Raw genomic sequence first — 22,201 nt, 5'->3', positions numbered from 1 at the left:
TTAATACCTAGGGGACAGCCGCTCTTAGTATTACTTTTTTGTGTTTACTTTATTTTGTAGATTGTTAAACTATTTTTCTAGTCACGAGGAACTTCAAAGTTTGATTCAAATAGTTTGTGAGATCTATTTGTTCTTAATCTTTTCTTTGTTATTTGGTATTTGCATGTTTTTTATTTTAATTACAAATATTTAGGTTTGTTGAATATAGAGCTCATATTTGATAACTTAAAATATTTGCCTTGTCAATTAGAAATGTTAAATCCCATGATTGTTTAATTGATTCAAATACTTGTGGCAAATAGCATGATTGTGTATGTTGACGTATGCAATTTATGTTGTGTGGACATGCGATCTATCTTAAATAAACCTCGTGTGTTTGTTGGTTAGAATTAGGTCTTTCAAGTTATTAATACTATCGGTAAGCTAAATCATTAGCGCTAAGTTATAGGGTTGTTTATTGATAAGAGATAATTTCAACAAGCTACCTCTTAATTATCAACGAGGTAAGAAGAAATTGATTGCTAGGTGCTAATACGGCTGCAACACTAAAAATTATCTTTACATTGATGATCAAACTTTTGGATCAAAACAGAGATTTTACTTTTTGGCGAGAACTTCGTCATATTGATTTTTCATCAACTTTTAATTGTTGCTTTCTTACTAAGTTTTAAATAAAATTTTTTAAATATCCCCGTCATTTTTATTGTGTTTATCTTTATTTAAAAAATAAAATTATCATCAATCTTCGTTAATTTGACTCTATTCACTACTATCTACAAATAAAAATTTAGTTTTACTAGATTTCAGGCCGAAAATTGATGAACAACCCAAGTCCTTGGAATAATTCCTTCCGAGATAATGCCACTTGGGAGTACTTGTTTGAGTTGCAAAAAAGCTTTCAAAGATTTTAAGCCTTGAGGTCAAGCTTGGTTTGAGAGGGATTTATTGTTTGAAGGAAAATTGCTAGTATTTGTTAGAATTAGTCAGATTCACGAAGATTGGCAGGAAAAGATTAATTAGTTTACATTTGATTTCCTGATATAAGTAGTTATTATATAACAACAGTAGGTGAAGCATGGATGAATATACTTGTTTTCTAAACTTTGCCTTCTTCTTTCTTAATTTGTATTAGCTTTCCTATGGAATCACAAGTTTGATGGTAAAACTCAAATAAAACTGATAAAGATTACACATGTTCAACATAGACACTACAATCTCAAAGCCCCATAATACTATCAAATATTACAAGATTCATTAAGTAATCGAAGTCAAACTAAAACTCTCTTATTTGTCCTTTTCCTTTTGAAACCAGAAAAGCAAAACGGGTGACATTGAGCTTCGTTGTACTTCCACTAAGTGACCATTAAAATTTTGGATTAGTGATCATGATGATGGGGTTTGTGAAAGTTTTTGATATTCTAGATTTAAATTCATCATTTTACTTTACTTTTATGTTAAAATTCACTTTTATAAATATATATATATAAGTTAGAATTTACCAAATAATATATTGATATATTTTATAATTAAATATGATTATATAAAAGAAATTAATGCGTTGCATAGTGAAATATTTCTATTAAATTACTGTTTTAGAAATTCAAGTTGAGTATAATATGATTTTATAATGCTAGTGAATGTGACATGGCACTTATTAAAGTAATCCATATAAAATATAACTAAAGTTACTAGAATATTTTTTCTTGAATTCCATAAAAAAAAGTATATATTAAATGTAAATTATTAACATTATATGAAATATCGTAGACATGATTATAGTATGACAGATTACACAAACCATCCATTTTATTTTACAGTTTTAAGCAAGTATCTATAAATGCTCAACTTTCTGCTGTTTTAGCTAATGGAATAAGTTGTTGGTATTTGAAATGCATGAGAAATTGTGCTTTGGTTTCCTATATATTCTAACCCTGCCTCCAAACGCATTGCTATATGATCAAAGGTCTCTGGAATTCTTGGCTTCACAACTTTACCAAAGGTATGTATGTGCATTTAATTAAAGATAGATGTTATTTCAATCTACTCCTTTCTTCTTTAGATTTATAAATTTATCAATATAATTATATTTAATATAATATTTTTATTGGAATATATTTGCCCTACCAAAGCTATGTATGTGCATTTAATTAAGATAGGTGTTCTTTCATTCTACTCTCTTTTTTCTTTAGATTTGTAATTCTAATTAATAAATTTATGAATCCAATATGTAGGATAGAGTCTCTCTCATAATAAATTTATCAATATAATCATATATATCATGAATAATATAATATTTCTATCGAAATATATTTGCTTAGGCAAAGTTATTGAACCTTATTAATAACTTTAATATTTATATTTAACATATTTATACATACGTGACTAAAATATATTTACTTATGCATACAACATATATTTTTATTAACTTAAAGTTAAGATATAAATAAATATCAACAATATTTTGAAAATATCAATAAATTCAAAATAATATATTAAAAAATAATATGCTCATCAATACTATAATTTATATCTTAATTCAACATTATTGATTTGATTAAACTAGAGATTGTAAAATTTAAACTGTCCAATGGAATTTTGATATGATATATTTCGAATGGAGTAAATTTTTTTTTTTTGAAAAGTGTGTGTGGAGTGGGATGGGTGGATTTTTTTCTTCTGGACAATGGGTATAGAACGATTATAGTAATGACTTCCCCTACCGCACTTCAATTTATTAAATTATCATTTTATCCTTATAAATATAAAACTATTAAAAGGATAAAAATGCATTATAAAAATTCATATATTTTATGTTTAAATATTTATTTGACTTTAAAGTATTAAAGATATGTAGCAAAATTAAATTAAATTGGAGCAAGATAAGATAAGGTGGAGCAGGGATAAATGCATCTAATATTTATAAAAGTGAAAATAATTTTTAAAATTATATACTTATATAGTAGAGTGAAGCATGTGGTGTAGCAAACATACTAATTGTGGAACGGTTGTGAATTCAACAACATCCTCCACTTTCCTCTATTGTCATCCGATTAAACACCCAAAATAAAAAATAAATGATTCGAAAACATCAACTACTTTGCGAATAAGAATAGCATAATCTTAATAAACCGTGATTCTTAGTGCATCCCATCTGCGTTTGCCGCCACTATATCCGTTGATATATAAATTCTAGCTGTTTCTACGTATTTTTATTTAATTAATTTTTAAAATAATTACTTTAAATAATATTTTTTATTTAAATTATGAAATATAATTAAAATATATTAATTTATTTAACAATTTAAATATTAATTTAAATATTTTTTTTCCGAATTCAATATAGTATATAATTTTATGTCATATAATTAATACAAACAATATTATTCAAAATAATAAATAAGCACAATATCATTTATTTTTATCATAAAAAAGTTATCATTATTAAAGCATTATAAACTCTTCAGTTATTGAATCATTATCAAGCAGTAGACAAGATGGCAGAACCATCAGCTACAGTTACGGATCAAAGCCATACGACTAGACTGCAAACCAACAAAAACATCAACACCACCCATAAGAACAGCCCAACCATACCAACAATCAGGTTAGGTGATAAAATCAAAAAAGCTATCATAACCCAGGTCACCATTAGCCAAGAATTATTTGAAACATTGGTTAAAGCTATTGTCTGACATCTAAATGACACATTTAAATCCTATCATCCCCTTCTCTCTCCTCCAGTATTGTAAGATTAGCATTAGCCAGTCCAAGTAGACTTGGATAAAGAGGAAAGCATCACACCTTGTGCATTGTCAAGTAGACTTTCAACAGCCGCAGGTCCAGGATTCCTGCAGGCAAAGCTGTCGACACACAGCAGGAAGATCATTTTGAACAGCTAGGTTCCAAAAATCACACCTTATTGACCATATGCAAAAGTCATAAAGTGAAGACCCAGACAAGAAAAAACAACACCTTATTGCACACTACAATAGGCGCCTTGAGTAGTGGTAGATTGGCTAAAGTGGAGTTTAACAAAGTTAATCTACCACCGTAAGACTGCACCGAGGCCTTCTACGATGCCAACCTTTTTTTTCTTATTTCTCAAGGATTGGATCTCACATTGCTATGGACATATTTTTAAGCCAAGTGAAAGACCCAGAAATTGATCGGTTGAGCAATAAATGATCGAAGCCCAATTTGAGGACTACATGAAAGCACTTCAAGATTCTCTTCATATTTACAATTTGACCTTCATCTGCCTCCCAAAAGACGATGACATCATCAGCCTATTGGGGGTGGGACATCAACCTAAGATACCGTAATTTCTAAAGAAGCAAATATCCCTTCTTCATTTAGTGAAATTTCAATTTCCATCTCTTTACTATATTCTTTATACTTTAATTTCACATACTTCAATTTTTCAACTTTTAGAATATCACTAGTTAATTCAATAGTCAAGATAATTAACTATTCTAGTTTAAAATGCTAACATGAATTTTTTTAAAAATATTATTTATATAGAAAAAAATTATTTCAACATGATAAGTTAAAATAAGTGTTTTCAGAAAAAAAATCCATGCTTAAAACAATCCATACTTAACATATATATATGAGCAAAAGGATATCACTTATCCAAATTAGTTATGTTTTGAATTCAAATAGTTTAGATATTTGATCTCATTACTAAAATTTGAGTTATTCATAACAATTAAATTTTTCGATATTCAAATCAAATATTCATTTATATATTTAAAGTTAGTGCTTAAACTTTAATATATATATTTTAAAACAATTAATTTCAATATTTTTAAGAATCTAATTAATAATCATCAATCCTACATTTGTGGAGCATTGTTAAGATAATGATTTTCACTCAACAATTTATTCAATACAACTATTGGCTTAAGCTCAATCTACCTTCTCATAATTTATAATTGCAACCCCAAAGTCAAACCCAAATTGTTATAAATCACTCTCCAAAAAATCCTTACTTTACATTCAATAAAAATATTCAAACAACACCTAAAAGAATGTCCAACATAACAACAAGAAAAACAGAACAAAGAACTCGACAAAGACACTTCAAAACTCATTAGTAGAGATGCTACACTACTGCCTATTTATGAGCCTCTTTAAGTGATCGTCTAACAGTGTTTTGATAAGCTTTAAACTCTCATTTAAAAGCTAAAATTATCTCATGAATTATATTTAGTAATTATCACACAAAAGACTTCATAAACAAGTCTTCTAACAACTTCAACACTCTCTTAAGAGATAAAATGAAGTCCTTCCATATTTTAAACTCTTCTCTTTCCTTAACAAAGGTTATCGAATGGATAATCTTAGACTCCCTATTTTGTACGAAATGCTCCTCATTTTCTAGTTTAATTAGATGTAATCAAATCCCATGTGACAATCAAACATGCCAACCAAAATTGTTGTTCTATCTGTTGTTTAAACATGAAATTTTGAAAAAACCAATTAGCAAATGAATACATGCCTCCCTTCAAGTACTCACACCAAGTCATTCTTTTGCATTATATACCAAGCCATGCAGACACAATTTTCATACCAAAATCAAGGCATCTATAGCAAATAAATTGAATTTTAATCGAAACAACCAACCAACAGCAACATCGACCATTAACATTTGCTAGCCATATAAGTCTCTCACCTTTTGACAAATATGTCAAAAGTGCTCCCCCTTGCTAAGAAATCTTCATTTATCAAGTCAATTTTTCAACCAAAGATGGCTTGTTTGTTACATTATGCTCTGTTCCACTTTTTGTTATAACAGAATTTGGGATAGAAGGATTTTCTTCATCGATTGACTCATATTCATATTTCCTTTAACATGTACTTTCATTCACCACTAGATCCTACTAGAAACCATTTAAAAAATTTGTCAAAACAAATTAAGTAACCATATCAAAATCATTTCAAAAGTACAATTTACACCGACCATAATTATAAACCAAAGTAGACAATATCATCAAATCAACATCATTACTCCCCTTTACTCTATTCATCCTCTATTAGCTTGTATCATGTTGTTTAGAGGAGATGAAATTAAAAGCTACCTCATCAGTAATAAGGGTTGTAGCTTGTGGAACAACAATAACCTTTTTCACGAAATCTAGATGAAGTTTGTTCAATGCTCAATAAATCTTCAATATGATCTTCATGTGTTGCAACTTCATGCTTCACATGGGCCTCAATAAATTGTTGATCTTTATAACTCAAATGTACTCGATCTTTTCTCATCCAAATCTATCTATGTTGTGGTCTCTATGTTCCTTTCACTGTTCTAATAGGTTTTGCAACTAAGTTAAACTTCTTCCAATTTCACATCATCTTAAAATAATGGGTTTAACATGTTCAACTTTCCCACAATTAGGGGTGTGCAAAACTCGATTCGACTCGAAAATATCGAAAAAAAATTGAATTTCAAGTTAAACAAATTGAGTTATTCGAATTAATCGAATTATTCGAGTCAACTCGAATTTTTTTCAAATTTTGAGTTTGAATCGAGTTTAGTTTTCGAATTCGAACAATTCAAATAAACTGAATACCAAACTATAATATTTTACATTTTTACCCAAACTCCCAAACCTCTTTACTTTCCCCTAAAACTTTTACTCCCTTCTCATCCCACCCTCCTTCTACCCCAAACACATTCCTCCCCCCCCCCCATTTCTTTTTGAATATTCCCCCCAAATTTTTTTTTATTTTCCCCCAAAACTTTTACTTCTCACCTTTTACCTCCAAATCAAAAATTAAAATCATTCAAAAAAAATCCTTAAACCTAAATAGTAATAATTTTATTTATATCTACTATTTACATTATTAAATTAAATTTCGCATTTTGTACTATTTATATTATCAAATTATTTAATCATATTGAATCTTTATAATTTTTTTGTTAAAATTGAATTATTGATGATGCTATAAAATATTTGTGTTAAAATTTTATGTTAGTATCAATTTCACATTTTATCTTTGAGATAACTTTTATTAAAAAAATCACATTTTTTTATATTTAATATATTTTTTAATTTCAAAATATATAGTGACAAGAATTAGAAATAATCGAAGCAACTACGCAAACAAATAAGCTAACTCACATATAAAACATTAATAAATAAATTATGAGAGGATGAAAGTTAATAACAAATTTGATTACGGTGGGTGATAGTGATTACAAGGACCCAAAATCAATTTTTTTTAATATAACTCAAACAATTATATTCGATTCGATTCGAATTTCATCTCACTCAACTTGATTCGAGAAAATTTCAAATCGAGTTAGGACGATAAAATAGGATTCGCCAACTCGATTAACTCAAAAAATTTTCATTCAATTTGATCAAACGCTCACTCCTACTCACAATAATGACAGAATATCCTTTGGAGAAACTTTTGAAATGAATAATATTTTTTTACTAAATTTTTTTATACAATATTAGGAGTAGATAATAAGGTAACATAGTTTGAACCCATGTAAAACAGATGTCTAACCAAAGCTTTAACCACCGCTCCATTCAAGTTAAGGTTTTTTTTTTTTTCATTTAACTTACCAATGCATTAGCATTTAACATTTAAGTATTTTCATTCAATCAAAAATTAAAAATCTCTAAAAAGATGATAGTATTTCATTATTATTTTCATTCAACTTTCATGACTTCAATTTTTATTATTTCTGTGATATTTTAATTCTCAAAATATTTAATATACTTGAATAATTAAAAATAATATAACATTGCTATTAAGAACAGTAAAGATAATTAGAGTTGTAAAATATTTTAATTTAATTCTCAAAGTATTAATATAGTATCAATCATATATTTTTGTCAACTTAACCATTAGTTTGAAAGTTAAAAGTCAATTCAAATTTGTTGTAGAGCATATTTAAAGTATGTCCATCAAACTAAAATTCTAAACATATGTGTAATTGCAATAGGTGCTCATGAGTCGGACCGGATGTAAACATAATATTAATACATTTTATGTTTGCCCAAGCTTGGGTTGAAAGCCTAAAATTTTATCCGAACCCACACATATTATTTTTAACTTAGTATTTAATAATTTTATATACTTTTCATTTATTAAAATTTTATATATAAGAATCTTAACTATTTTTTTAATATTTACATTATAGTATTATATATCATTATAGATTTAATTTTTATGTGTTATAAATAATATACTATATAAATATAATATAATATATTACATTACATTACAAAATTAGAAAATGAGTTGGGTTGGACCAGGCTCATTCATTAAATGTTCAAACATGAGGTAAGTTATATTTTAAATGAACCTAATTTTTTGCATAAACCCATCTTTTTAGCTTAATATTTTTAAACAAATCCTGACAAATTTTAAGATAGTCCGATTCAACAAGTCTTTTAGATGCTAAATAGATATCTTGTACATATTTATTTTTAAAAAAAAATAGAAATAAAATTCCTATAATTTTTATAAATTTTATTCACACTCTTTACTTTTTAACATTTCAAATATGAGTTATTTATGCAATAGATCAAATTGTAGGGGAAAATGCAAAGAGACAAGTAAGGGGAAAATAGTAAAATTGCTTTTAAGATTTTTTGAAAAATAATAAAATTATAAATTAGTAAAATAGAAAATTTATATTTTGATCCTCAAATATTTATAATTTAAATTTAATCCTTAAAATTCTTTTCTACCTTCCCTATACTCCACTTGCAGAATTTTAAAAACTCTATTGCTAAAATACTGAATAATAATCCTTATTAAAATAACATTTATGGCTAAGTTTAGGCAAGTAAAAGATGATTAAGTACCGAGTAGATGGAAATTGTTAATGAGTTTAACCCCAAAAGAATCTAAAAAGAAAGGGAAGAAAGATCAAACATACTTACTACGTATGAAAAATATTTATTATTATTTTTTTATGTTAAACATTAATATTTAAATATATTTTATATATTCATAAAAATAATATAATTTTGTAATACATAAAACTTAAATAAATAATTATGAATTTAGTTTTCCTCTTATTTAATAAAGTTTAATTAAAACTAGACAAATTAAGAAAAACAAAAACCTTAATGAAGATGGGTTAATTGTAGTAAAATTAAAAGCTGGAATTGAAATATATTAATTATTGTATTCGTTTAGACACATCCATTAGCTAAAATAGTTAAAAAGTAATTATTTGATATATCATAGAATGTTTTAGATTTTAAGTGTAATAAGTGTCATATTTATTTATATATTAATTTTTTTATTATACCTTATAAAATATTTCACATGCTTTAAACCTGCTTGTGAACTCATGATATATAAAATAATTTTCCTTAATCTAATTGAGAAGACCCTCTCCCATCCCCTACTTTCAAGAGCCTCTTACTTCTAGTAGGTTAACCAACTAACTAATTAATTATAACCTTTTTTTTTCAAATTATAATTAAATATATTTATAAGTTGAATATAAGATGCAGTTTATTGGTCGAGTGTTATTTTTTCTAAAAAGAATTTAGGTTCAAATCACAGTTGTATCAAAAAAATATAATTATAAGTTTAATTAATATAATTATAAATATAAATAATATATATTTAAATATTTTTTATCAAAATTAATCATTATAAAATATAATTGGATTGATAATTAAAATAATATCCGAACTTAAGCCAAATAAATCCAAATAAGGCATGTACATGTTCATCTTCTCTAAGAATAGTTTAGGTTCAAATTTGAACTTGTTATACCCTCACCTCAACATGACCTATGGTAAAACATAAGGCAACTTGCAGATGACCCTCTGCTGGGAGTGATCTATATACAACCATCCACTAGGAATCGTCTGTAATGACCCTTCATATAGGAGTTAGGACGAATTGCAGATAATCTCTTGCACATCTTGTCCGAACCAGTTTGGAAAGAGCGTGCTACACACCCTTTGCAAGGACCATTAAAGCATAACAATCTTGTATAACCTTAAGGACTAGAGTGTCAAACTAGGATCACGTTATATATTATATGGCAACAACTGACCTATAATAGTCATGCCACCTAGCTGATTACACACGATCATGTAAACCCTCACACTATCGACTACATGACACTACATGACAAGGGGTGACTCCCAAAATAAATCTTAATGCACGAAAAACCAAATATCGACTCATTTTCTCTTGGGAAACCCTAAATAACAACCCCAACTATCTCCTTCTCTTCCTCCTTTCCTTAGCTCCAACTCTTCAATTATTGCAGCTGAACTGACATTCTTTTTCACCGCCCCTTGTTGTTATTGATTTACTGTATCAACAAAACTAATAACCAACCCCTTATATTTCAGTATGATGAAATTCCAACTCAAAATTTTAAAACTTCTTTAAATGTTTTCTTTTTGGTGTCTTTTCACCAAATAATTAATTTATTATGGGCATGACTCAAAGTCCCAATTAATTATATTTTCAAGTCCGTTTGGACCATTTTCGACGCAAGTAGGTGGCTTTTACGCAACATGACCTCATTGTACCTAACTAGAGAATAGAAATCAAAATGTTAATGGGAGTGATTCTGAAAATGCCCCTTTCTTTTCTTTACTTTTTGTCTAAAATTTTGATTAATTATTTAACGCACAACTATTTTCCACTTCTAGTGCAGCTAATAATAACCCTACAAATCTAAATTATTTTTAATTCAATATAATAAATGATTCTTTGATATATTAACTAATAATCATACAAATATTATTATCTATACCATATATTAAGTACTTGATATGTTAATATCAACAGTCATTCGAATAGCAATTCAGTTGGATAATAACAAAAATATCATTATTTTATAAATTAAATTATGTTATTTTTTACTAAATTACCTAAAAAGGCCCATTTCCAAGCATATTTATGAAAATAGGCCGATTACATCATTATTTATCGGAAAGGGTCACTTTTTGCAAAACGGGCCTACATGGCCGCATTTAAGGGGGAAATTGCTAGCAAAGCGCACCCCCAAGGAGCGTTTTTTGCCATGTCAACAAAACGCTTCCACATCAGCGTGTTTTGCAGACATGGCAAAAAACGCCCAGTTGGGGGCACACTTTGCTCCCTTTTTTTATATGTTAGGGATATTTGCATGTTTGGTCCATATGTTTTGTTAGGGTTTTTAGGGTTAGGGTTTTGCTAAAATAAGTTAAGGTTTAGTGTTTAGATTTTTGTTAAAACAAGTTAGGGTTTAGAGTTTTAGTAGATTTTAAAAATAAATCAGGATTTAGTGTTGTTTTATAAAAATTATTTAAATTAAGTTTTAGGATTTTTAAATAAATTAAGTAAATTAGGGGTTTTAGGGTTTTAAATAAATTAAGTTAGGGTTTTAAATAAATTAGGATTTAGGATTTAAGGTTTTTAAATAAATTAAATAAATTAGGGTTTTAGAGTTTTAAATAAATTAGGATTTATGGTATTAAATAAATAAATTTAGGGTTTATGGTTTTTAAATAAGTTAAGTAAGTATTAGGGTCTTAAATAAATTAAATTAGGTCTTATGGTTTTAAATAAATTAAGTAAATTAGAATTCTAGGGTTTTCAATAAATTAAGTAAAGTAGGGTTTTAAATAAATTAAATTAGGGTTTAGGGTTAAATTTTAATTAAATTAGGGTTTAGTTTTTTTTAAAATAACATTGTGTTTATTTTTTTTAACAAAATTGATTATTTTGTACCCTGAAAAAATAATTTTGAGATGACATTTTTGAACAAATAGTGTCAAAAACGCTTCAAGCAGGATGCACTGTCAGCAAAAATACAAAAAAAAGCTCCCACGTGGATGCTCTTTTTCTATAGTAGTTCCTGAAAACATAATTTTGAGAAGACGTTTTTGAACAAATAGTGTCAAAAACGCTTCAAGTAGGATGCACTGTCAGCAAAAATAAAAATAAAAAAGTTCCCACGTGGACGCTCTTTTTCTACAGTAGTTCATGAAAAAATAATTTTGAGAAGACGTTTCTAAACAAATAGTGTAAAAAATGCTTCAAACAGGATGCACTGTCAGCAAAATTACAGAAAAAGTCCCACGTCGACACTCTTTTTCTACAGTAATTCCAGAAAAAATAATTTTGATAAGATGTTTCTAAACAAATAATGTCAAAAACTCTTCAAGCTGGATGCAATGTCAGCAAAATTTCTGAAAAAAGCTCCCACGTGGATGCTCTTTTTCTACAATAGTTCATGATTGACCTTAGGATATAAACGAGGCAAATTTCATTCTCAGGATGCATAAGTTACAACAAGTAAAATTAGAAAGGTTAAGTAAAATAGAAATTGAAGATGAGTGAACATACTAGTGCCATTATTTACTATGATGGTGAGGCCCGTGACACCGAGAACGACACTTTTTCTTATCAGAGAACATAGCACAAATGGTTTTTAACCAGATTATAGATTTACAGAATTTCGTAAAAGAATTAGGTGCAAAATCTTCGGAACGACGCCAAGTAGGGTTTCTTCTATTAAGTATCGATTTTGTGCTTCGATTGATCCCGTGACATATGACTCATTTGATATAAAAGGTTTCCGTAGCTTTGAAGCAATAGTGTAAACTCATCTCACTAATGGATCACCCTATCTTGAGTTATATGTTCAATTTTCATCGCCAAATGAAACATTTGCGACTTCAACATCAACTACTATTCAAGAAGAATACACGACCCATAGCCAACACTCCGTTAGTGAGAGGCAGAACACGGAAGTGCCCGTTTTTTGTGGCAGTATGAAAAATACAACTCCTACACGACACTCGGTCAGTGGATGAGACATGCACTCCCTACGACGTTTACCGGCGAGGGGACCTCGTATGTTGTAGATGATGGTGGGTTGGATGATGAGTCCGATATGGATCCACCTCGAGAGCCCATCCCTGATAGTGCAAAAGTTGCATTATCTTCTGAATCGGAGTCTGTTCCATTAAAACTTTAAGATGTTGAAAGGGGTTCAGATGAAAAAGAAAAAGATCTGCGATTCAGGGCATACTTGCCTCCAGCTCACATACATAATAATATATATATATCGGTAGATAATATGTTAAGAGTTTCCAGATCTACCACACAGAACGCGTGACCGTACATGTTTCACATTGGATTCGGGTGATTTGGAAGTTGGTAAGGAGTTTTCCAGTAAGGACAATTTTCTTGGTACGTTGAAACAACATAGCATCAATCATGGGGTTAACTATAATGTGGTTAAATCCAAATCCAAAAAGTTCGAGGCCAAATGTGCAGTGCAAAATGGTACATGTTCGTGGAAAATCATGGCTTCTTTTAGGAAAAAGACAGGTTTGTGGGAGATAAAAAAGTACAAAGGTCCACATACTTATGTTACCGGTATAGTTTCATTGGGTGTTTAGGGTTTTGAATAATAATGTTATTACTTAATGTTGCATTATTTAATGTACTTCGTTGACAGGTGTTTAACAATATCATCCCAAAATGGATTTAGGCATGATAGCTAGCTTAATACTACCGATGTTGAAGGCGGATCCTAGGACTTCTGTATTATGCATAATTGTCAGTATTTGTAGTCAATTGAGGTAACCCCCTCTTACCGCAAGGCTTGGATAGCTAAGTAAAAGGCGTTGGAAAATATGCATAGTGGATGGGACGCTTCATATAATGAGGTTTAGCAGTGATGCTAAGTGCTGGAGAGGTACGTCTCAGGTTGTATAACAGACCTTGAAACGGTCCCTGTGTACTACAACGACTGATTGCTCTATGGATGCCAAGTGTTCAAACGTCTATTCTGGAGCTTTAAACAATGTCGGGATGCATTTGTGTACTGCAAGCCATTGGTACAAATTGAAGATACCTTTATGTATGGTAGATATACCTATTGGCTATTGCTAGCTATGGCACAGGATGACGGTGGGAGAATCCTTCCAATTGTGTTTGCAATAACACCGGGGGAGTTAGCTGATGACTTGGATTTCTTTCTTTCTAGGTTAAGGAGGCATGTATGCCCCCAACGTAATATCTACGTTATATCGGATCGGGGCACTTGAATACTAACTGCAATTGAGCGACATGGAAGCCTATGGGATTACACACCATCGGTATTGTCTACGACACGTTGCGTCCAACTACTACGGGTAATATCGATCTATGACTGAATGAAAGTAAATGACCAACATGGATATTTAATCTCTATTAAAATACTTTCGGTTGTAATATTCAATTTATTCTGAATGGATTATTGGTATGCAATTTTCGCTATCAACTTATATTAGCAGTATACAAGATCAATAAGGATCGTTTTCATGAGATGTTGGGGAATTTGCGTTCAGTTAACGATCAAGGTGCAGACTACCTTTGTAACATACATTTCAAATAGTGGATTCAAGCATACAACAGCGGCCTACGATATGTTCATATGACCACAAACCTGGTTGAACGCATAAATTATGTTTTAAAAGGAATGCGTCATTTACCGATAACCTCAATTGTGCGAGACACATATTTTTTTTTCTCGGCACCATTTTCAAAGTGAGTAGCGAGTTATAAAGGCCAAATGCAGGGAGGCCATGTATGGTTACAGAAGGTATTGTAAAAAATTAACAAGGCAAAGATGTGAGCCAACACGATGCATACTGTATGTCACGATCCCGAAAACCTATGGTTTCGTGTGACAGAGTTTGACAGACCGAGCCAATGTATTACCGGCGGGCAATATCGTGTACACCTGATAAATAGAACTTGCGACTGTGGGACGTTTGACTCACTTTATTATTCATACGCTCATCCTTTTAGCTTGTCAGAATCTCCGTTTGGATCTCATGAGATATGTCGACGATGTGTACAAAATAGAATACATGTACAATGTGTGGAGACACGTATTCCTACCGGTCCCAGATGAACGTAAGTGGTCGTCTGTATCGCTTTCTTTGTTTAAGTTGTTACCAAATAGAGAATTGCATGGCAAACCAAAAGTTCAACCTTGCTCGAGTAGAATACGTAATAATATGGATATTCGGGAAAGAACGAACCAACAAAAGTTATGTGGATGGTGTAGGAACCCAGGTCATACAATTCGATCATGTCCAAACCGAAATAGTTAATAATTGTTGTTATGAAACGATGTTGCATTATTTCTATTCAGCCTTATTCAAAAGAACTTATATTTTATTCAAAATATAAAATAATTTACTATTAAAATATTGAAAACAACTTCTTTTTTATTAAATGAAACAATATAGAAACAACTTCGACATATATATTAAAAAAATCAATGTATATGCCAGCCAGAATCAATGCCACATGGGGGTGCATGATGATTACGCACTGGATTCCTCCTTGGTTGCTTCGGCAGGGGGTTGTGGTTGCTCCAGTTGTGGGTGTTGGGAAGATGACCCATTTTGGTAGAATAAAGAATGTGGATGTGTTTGCATCACCCACAGTAGAAATGTTTGAATCCCATAAGGCGATAGGAAATGGTAATGAAATAAGCTCGATGACGGTGCCTCATGCGATCCCTGCAGTGATGATGGCCTATATATCGCCGGTTGAGTTGGAGTAATTGAGAAAGGAGATGTACCGGGCCATGCATTCCAACCTGATATATGATTGGAAAAATGAAACATATAAGGGTTAAGATACATATAAAGGCTAGGATACGCATCTGGCATAATCTGAAAGGGCTGTGATGTGGGTGTCTCCGGTTGAATCATTTGGCTCGGTGATTGTGTGGGCGCTGTTGATGGGCCCGTACCGTCATTCCTTCTCATTGGATTTAAAAGGCCCTATCATTCCCTTTCCACGCGGATTTGCATACGCCTCTGCTCTTCTAACAGTAAATATGGCTTGCCATGGATTCTAAACCATGACATGTAATTCGGGGTGCACGCTAACTCTGGGACGATGATCAGTTCGCGATCAGTTATATGATTATATCGGTTTTCCCAAATATCGATATATTTTGACCAAAATAACGGTCAATCCGTATTCGTTTTCCATAAGTCGATTCTGTGTTGGTCATCGAGCACCGCAGGTTCCTCAAGAATTGGTTGTTGGAATCTAAATTGTCACAATACTTTATCCGTCTGATGCATCTCGACAGTAACATAGTTAACCAATGGGACCTTACCATGCCAAATGTTCGAATTTTAAAAGAATTCTTCTGGAATTACAGCCCGTATTACCGGATCCTTGTATGGTGTCCATTTAAACTATATGAATGGGATAAAGGTATTAGTTATGTACATAATACAAAATACTAAATACTAAATATGAAATGACTATTTTATGTATATATATTTTATTTAATACTTACTTGTGCTTTCGACCATTGGTCTAATAGAAGCCGTATATCTTTAAGAGCGGTAGGCATTCCAACATAACTCGTCGGATGGTTCCACCTAATTAAATAAATTTCCAGCATACAATTTTATTTTAAATCTATGGAATAATTGTAAAATCAAATAAAAATTTTACCTCGTTATGAGTGGGAATGTATATGGGTGGTTCACTCGAAGAAGTAAAAATAGAAAGCGAAACCGAGCCCATGATTGTAGTAGTGATAAACAACCTCTAATTTTGGCTTTATTTGGTGGCGTCGCCTCGCACATCTCTCAGTACAATGTTGCCAACACAGCAGACCCCCAACTAAGTTCGCCAGCTACTTTAAAACCAACGAGTTTCAACAGCCACCTAAGATGTACGAGGTTTCGTGACAATTACGGCATCAGATAACCTCCAATCATCTCAAAGATATATGCTAAAGCATATCATATTCTTTCTACTTCAGTTGAATCATTCCCCGGCTCCGAGAATGTGTCTCGTAACCAGCCCATCTCGATCCAACCTCCGTGATATTATCTAGAACCATAACCCCAATCAGCAGATTGAACCGACCTGGTGAGTGCGGTCCCATCCACCGGCAATCCTAATCATAACTGAACGTCCTCCAATGTGATAGCACACTTTTCGCATGAAAGATGGAATGTGTGCATCTCTGATCTCCACCTCTCTATTAACACGCTAACGAGTTTCGAGTCCAACTTGCATCCTCGGCCTATAGTTGCCGCGTGCCAAAAACCCGCTTCCCTCAAGTAATTTTCTATCAACGGTGATGGCAGACCAGATATATTACGAATATAACATTGTAACACCCGATCTACAGACTGTTATAAAAAATTATAAAATACAAATTAATTAAAATTACATAAATAAAAAAAAATTCAAAATTTAAAATAAATCGTTACCATTTTCATTTGTTCGACGGAGATATGTTTATGATCAAAACGAATTAATCTCCCAACCATTGCTAACACGATCAAATATTTTTGAAATTATAAAAAAATAATACTAATTTTGAAAAAAATTAAAGTAAATAACTAATTATAAAGAGCTTTGAGAAATTTAATGAGAAATTTAAGAGCTTTAAGGAGAAATTATAAAGATTTTTTGCTAAATTGTAAAGAAAATATGTGTGAAATAATAGGAGGAGTGATTTTATACTTTTTTTCCCGTTGGACCTTCCCAACGGTAAAAAAATAGCCGTTGGGGTTCAAAATTTGCCAGCAAAACGCGTCCCCAAGAGAGCGTTTTTTGCCACATTAGCAAAACGTGTTGACGTGGAAGCATTTTGCTGATGTGGCAAAAAACGCTCCCTTAAGGGCGCTTTTCTGGCAATTTCCCCCTTAAACGCGGCCATGTAGGCGCGTTTTGCAAAAAGTGGCCCTTTCCGGTAAATAATGGTGTAACCGGCCCATTTTTGTAAATATGCTTGGAAATGGGCCTTTTTAGGAATTTAGTCGCTATTTTTAGAGTATTTTTATTGTTTTATATACTTTATATAAAAAATAATATATACACACAATAATATTTAAACTCAAGCCTCTATGATTTTTAGATTTTATACCTAATTATTCGACCAAAAAATTATTTGTTATTTATATTAATCTTTTATAAATTTATTTATGGTGTGCCGTAATTTAGTATAAAAATATTAGTTAATTAAAATAAAATAATTATTATTGAACTTTAATTCAGTTGACACCATTATTATTGCAATTTGAAAGGGCATTTTTTTCTCCGATTTAAGAGTTGGAAAAGATTATCGCTAAATGTTGGTATTATAAAAATAAATAAATAAGTAAATAATTCTATTTAATAAAATACTATTTTATATATTTTTATTATCATTTTTATAAGTTTTCAGTTATTTATCATTGAAATTTGGAAAAAAAAATATAAATTTAATAATTTCGAATCAGTTTATTAATTTCATACCTATCAAGTAATTTAAAACTTTAATTTTATATAAATGATTATCTACTCATTAGAACACATATCTTGGCTTTAAACCCATTTCGTTGTTTCCTAGTTGCGCAGCAATTTCTTAGAATAAAACTATAAATTGTCAAAGATTTGAGTTTTCGAAGTTGCGATAATGATCTGTTTGGGCTGCTTAGAGAATTGAGAAATCATATAAATTTATTCTCCATTTTCAGGCCAAAAAAATAAAGCGAGCTAATAACATAGGCCAATGGGGTTTCTAAATATCTTCATTGTAGCGCTGATGCCAGTTCTTAAGGTAATATTGATGACTGGAATTGGCCTCTTCATTGCTTTGGATCGCATAAAGCTCTTGGGGCCTGAAGCAAACCACCATTTGAACAATGTAAATTACATTTAAATCAACCCTTTCTTCTTTATTTCTTCTATTTATTTACTTACTAATTCATATTTTACTCTCTTTGTAGATTGTATTCTATGTGTTAAGTCCTGCAATTGCCGCCTCCAGCTTAGCTGAAACTATCACGTTCCAAAGTTTCATTACATTGTTAGTTCCATTCCTTTCCATACCTTGTTAAGATTATTCTTTGGTCTTTCCTTAAATTACTTGGTCCATGGATATACAGATATCAGGGGTTTAAGATCGTTAATTATTTTACGGTTTTGACTTTTTTTTTCCCGAGCAAGATGCATCTTAAAACACATTGGAGATCACAACTTATATATCTGATAGATGTATGGTAAATTTTATAGAGTAAGGAGTTCATTTTTGGCTTAACAGGTGGTTCATGCCATTGAATATTCTGCTCACATTCGTCTTCGGTTCAATACTGGCTTGGCTTCTCATCAAAATCACTAAAACTCCTAAACATTTGCGGGGCATTGTCATTGGTTGCTGTTCTGCCGGTACATTTGTTATTGATAACTATAGATAGTTATAGATTTCTCGCTTTTTATGGAGTAATGGATTTAAAATGAATGTTGATACGCTTGTTATCTAAATTTATTATCTCAAATCAAATTCGAATAGTGATAATCGGATTTAATGTGAATAATAGATGAATTTAAATTTTAAAATAATTATGTAGTTTCAAAGCCAAATATCTGTTTTCAAATTTTTTATTTTGTTTTGGTAATTAAATTGTCCTTTAATATTGAACAGGAAATCTAGGGAATCTGCCCTTGATTATGGTTCCAGCAGTGTGCGAGGAGGCAAATAATCCATTTGGAGATCCATCTGTTTGTTCCTTACTTGCTAGGCCGTATGCTTCACTATCTTTAGCGGTATAGATGTCTAATTATTTTTCAATATCCATTTTAAGTTGTTTTTCTTTATATATTATATGAGAGTTTTAGATAGATAGAGAGATAGGTGTTTATGTCATATAATAAAATTGGGGTTGAATTGTACAGATGGGAGGGATATTAATATGGTCATACGTGTTTGGTATGATGCGGCTGTATACAAATGAAGGCACTGAAAATGACACCCCTTCTGAAACAGTTGCAGTGAGTTCCACTGAATTAGCTGTTCTTCCTTCAACTAATGCCCATACCATTTCAATGCATCCTACCCCTTTCGATGCCAAAATCGTAAAGGTGTATTATCTTTGCTCCCTTTTTCATCTAATTTTTTAGCTTTAATTCCGATTTTCATTATTTTTTGTTTATATAAATGGGCAACAATAAATAAAAACCTTCAAAAATTGAAACGAGATTTCACTGACTCATTAACACCTCTACCATACTATTTTACTTACACGATTGAAGTATTAGCTAAGTGTCTCATAAAGATTTCGGAATATAGATGTCAGCTTGGAAGAAAATAATGCAGCAGATGAAGACCATTTCCAAAAAGATTGACCTAAAGAAAGTATTTGCACCTACAGCAGTAGCTGCGGTATGCCACAAAATAAATCCGAAAATTCATATATTTTACGTATAATGATCATATTTAATCTATAATATATTTATATACCTTTCATTTCAATACATTAATGGTTCATGTTATATATATATATATAATTATGTTTTTATATTAGAACTTAATTATTTTTGGATTTGTTAAACAGATTGTTGGGTTTATAATCGGGATAGTGTCTCCAATCCGAAAACTAATGATTGGAAACAAAGCTCCACTTCGTGTAATTGACAGCACTGCATATATGTTCGGGTATGAATCCTTTGTTCCACATCCTATATATTTATTTCATTGTTTTTAATAATAAAAATGATGATGTTAAATGCAGGGAGGCAGCAATTCCATGTATGACCTTGATAATGGGAGCAAACCTTTTGAGAGGTTACTGTTTTTATCTTTGTTTTTCTAACAATAAGAGTTTATTCATTATCAATCAACTGATATCTGTAAAATGGTGGGTGTTGGTGCAGGTCTAAAAGGATCGGAGGTGAGTCGAAGTGTGATAATAGGGATAATAGCAGTGAGGAGCATATTGTTGCCGGCGTTGGGGATCGGTGTGGTTATGGCTGCTCGCAATTGGGGGTTGATTGGATCAGAGAATAAGTTATATCAATTCGTTCTTATGCTTCAATTTGCTGTTCCACCTGCAATGGCCGTAGGTAATGACAATGATATACGATTTATACATAATTATATATGTGGATGCTAATTGGGTAGTGTAACGAACACATTGGCAGGTACCATGACACAATTTTTTCAGCTGGGTCAATGTGAAACATCAGTGATAATGCTTTGGACTTATGTAGTAGCAGCATTCTCCCTCACACTTTGGTCTACCTTCTTCATGTGGATTCTGGCTTAACTATTATTTGTTAACACACAAAAACAAAAAGAAAAAGGGGTTAACTTTCCTAAATGGGGTATAATATTTCTAGCTTTGTGTATGTCAAGGTTTTAATGTATAGGATATTAGAAGTTGGAACCATTTATTTTCACTACTAGATATGAATATGTTACGGAAATTGAAGAGTTTTGATAATAAATATAAACATGTATGAAAATTCTTGGGGTGAAACTAAACTTTTTTTTCTTTTCATTTTTTATGATTTAACAAGTTCAACAGTAGACCAGAGGTCCAATCAATTTGGCCTCTCATTTGATTCTTTTTTTCTATTAAAAAATAAAATTGAATCAATTTTAAATATAAAATATTTATTAATTATATAAAATTATATCAATAAACTTTACAAATTAAAATTAACCGTTTACAAATATAAAATATATTCATAAATTATATAAAAACATTATTATTTATTTCTTATCTTTAAATTTTAAAGTTTAAATGGTAAAAAAAATACCTTTTTTTCAACCTTATTCATGTATCAATAGGTGCATATTGTTTCGTCTACATAATCGGGCAAAATAAAACAATGCAATTATTATATATCGAAATTTTTACTAGTGCGAAAAAAGAATTTGGTGTTTGATTTATTAATGAATCAGTGTGTAACAAGTTGCTAGAACTAATTACGGATCGGACTATCTATCAAGTTTGAAGCTCGTTTGAAAAGTGGAAAAGTTTAAATAAAAATATAGGTTCGAAAAATAGGATTAGACAAAAAATAAGACTTATTTTCTAAATGGGCCAACCTCAAGCTAATTTTTTTTTTGCTCGAACTCCGCCTGGCTTGAATCATATGTCTATATGTTTTTCTTTTTTGTATTTTCAATTGGTTGGAAAATATTTATTTTAATATTTTAGTGTAATTGATATATTACATATTTTGAAAAAAATTATAATTTTTTCTTATTAAAAATGTATTACAATCAAGCCAGACCTAGAAGATAAATCTAAAATTTTGCATTGACTCAGCCCGACTCGACTCATAGTCAGATCTAAAAGCAAGTGATACAACTAGAACTCTAAATTCAAATTGACTATCTTGGTTTTAATGCAATCTAACACCCAAATTGATTTTTTTTTTCTAAGCCAAAATTCATAAA

At 30.6% G+C, this 22,201-nt stretch overlaps 1 protein-coding gene across 1 annotated transcript; it reads left to right on the top strand.

Moving 5' to 3' along the window:
* Positions 1 to 1,796: 1,796 nt before the first annotated feature.
* Positions 1,797 to 21,284, top strand: LOC107904342 (protein PIN-LIKES 3). Its single transcript, XM_016830680.2, has 11 exons — positions 1,797 to 1,999; positions 18,492 to 18,661; positions 18,744 to 18,823; positions 19,058 to 19,182; positions 19,439 to 19,560; positions 19,690 to 19,875; positions 20,084 to 20,176; positions 20,349 to 20,449; positions 20,526 to 20,578; positions 20,668 to 20,856; positions 20,935 to 21,284. The coding sequence occupies exons 2-11, from the start codon at positions 18,527 to 18,529 to the stop codon at positions 21,057 to 21,059; spliced, it is 1,209 nt and encodes a 402-aa protein (XP_016686169.2). The 5' UTR covers positions 1,797 to 1,999; positions 18,492 to 18,526; the 3' UTR covers positions 21,060 to 21,284.
* The last annotated feature ends 917 nt before the right edge of the window (positions 21,285 to 22,201 follow it).

This window comes from Gossypium hirsutum, chromosome A05 (genome assembly GCF_007990345.1).
Source record: "Gossypium hirsutum isolate 1008001.06 chromosome A05, Gossypium_hirsutum_v2.1, whole genome shotgun sequence".
Classification (NCBI taxonomy): domain Eukaryota; kingdom Viridiplantae; phylum Streptophyta; class Magnoliopsida; order Malvales; family Malvaceae; genus Gossypium; species Gossypium hirsutum.
This window is presented reverse-complemented; position numbering and strand designations above follow the sequence as displayed.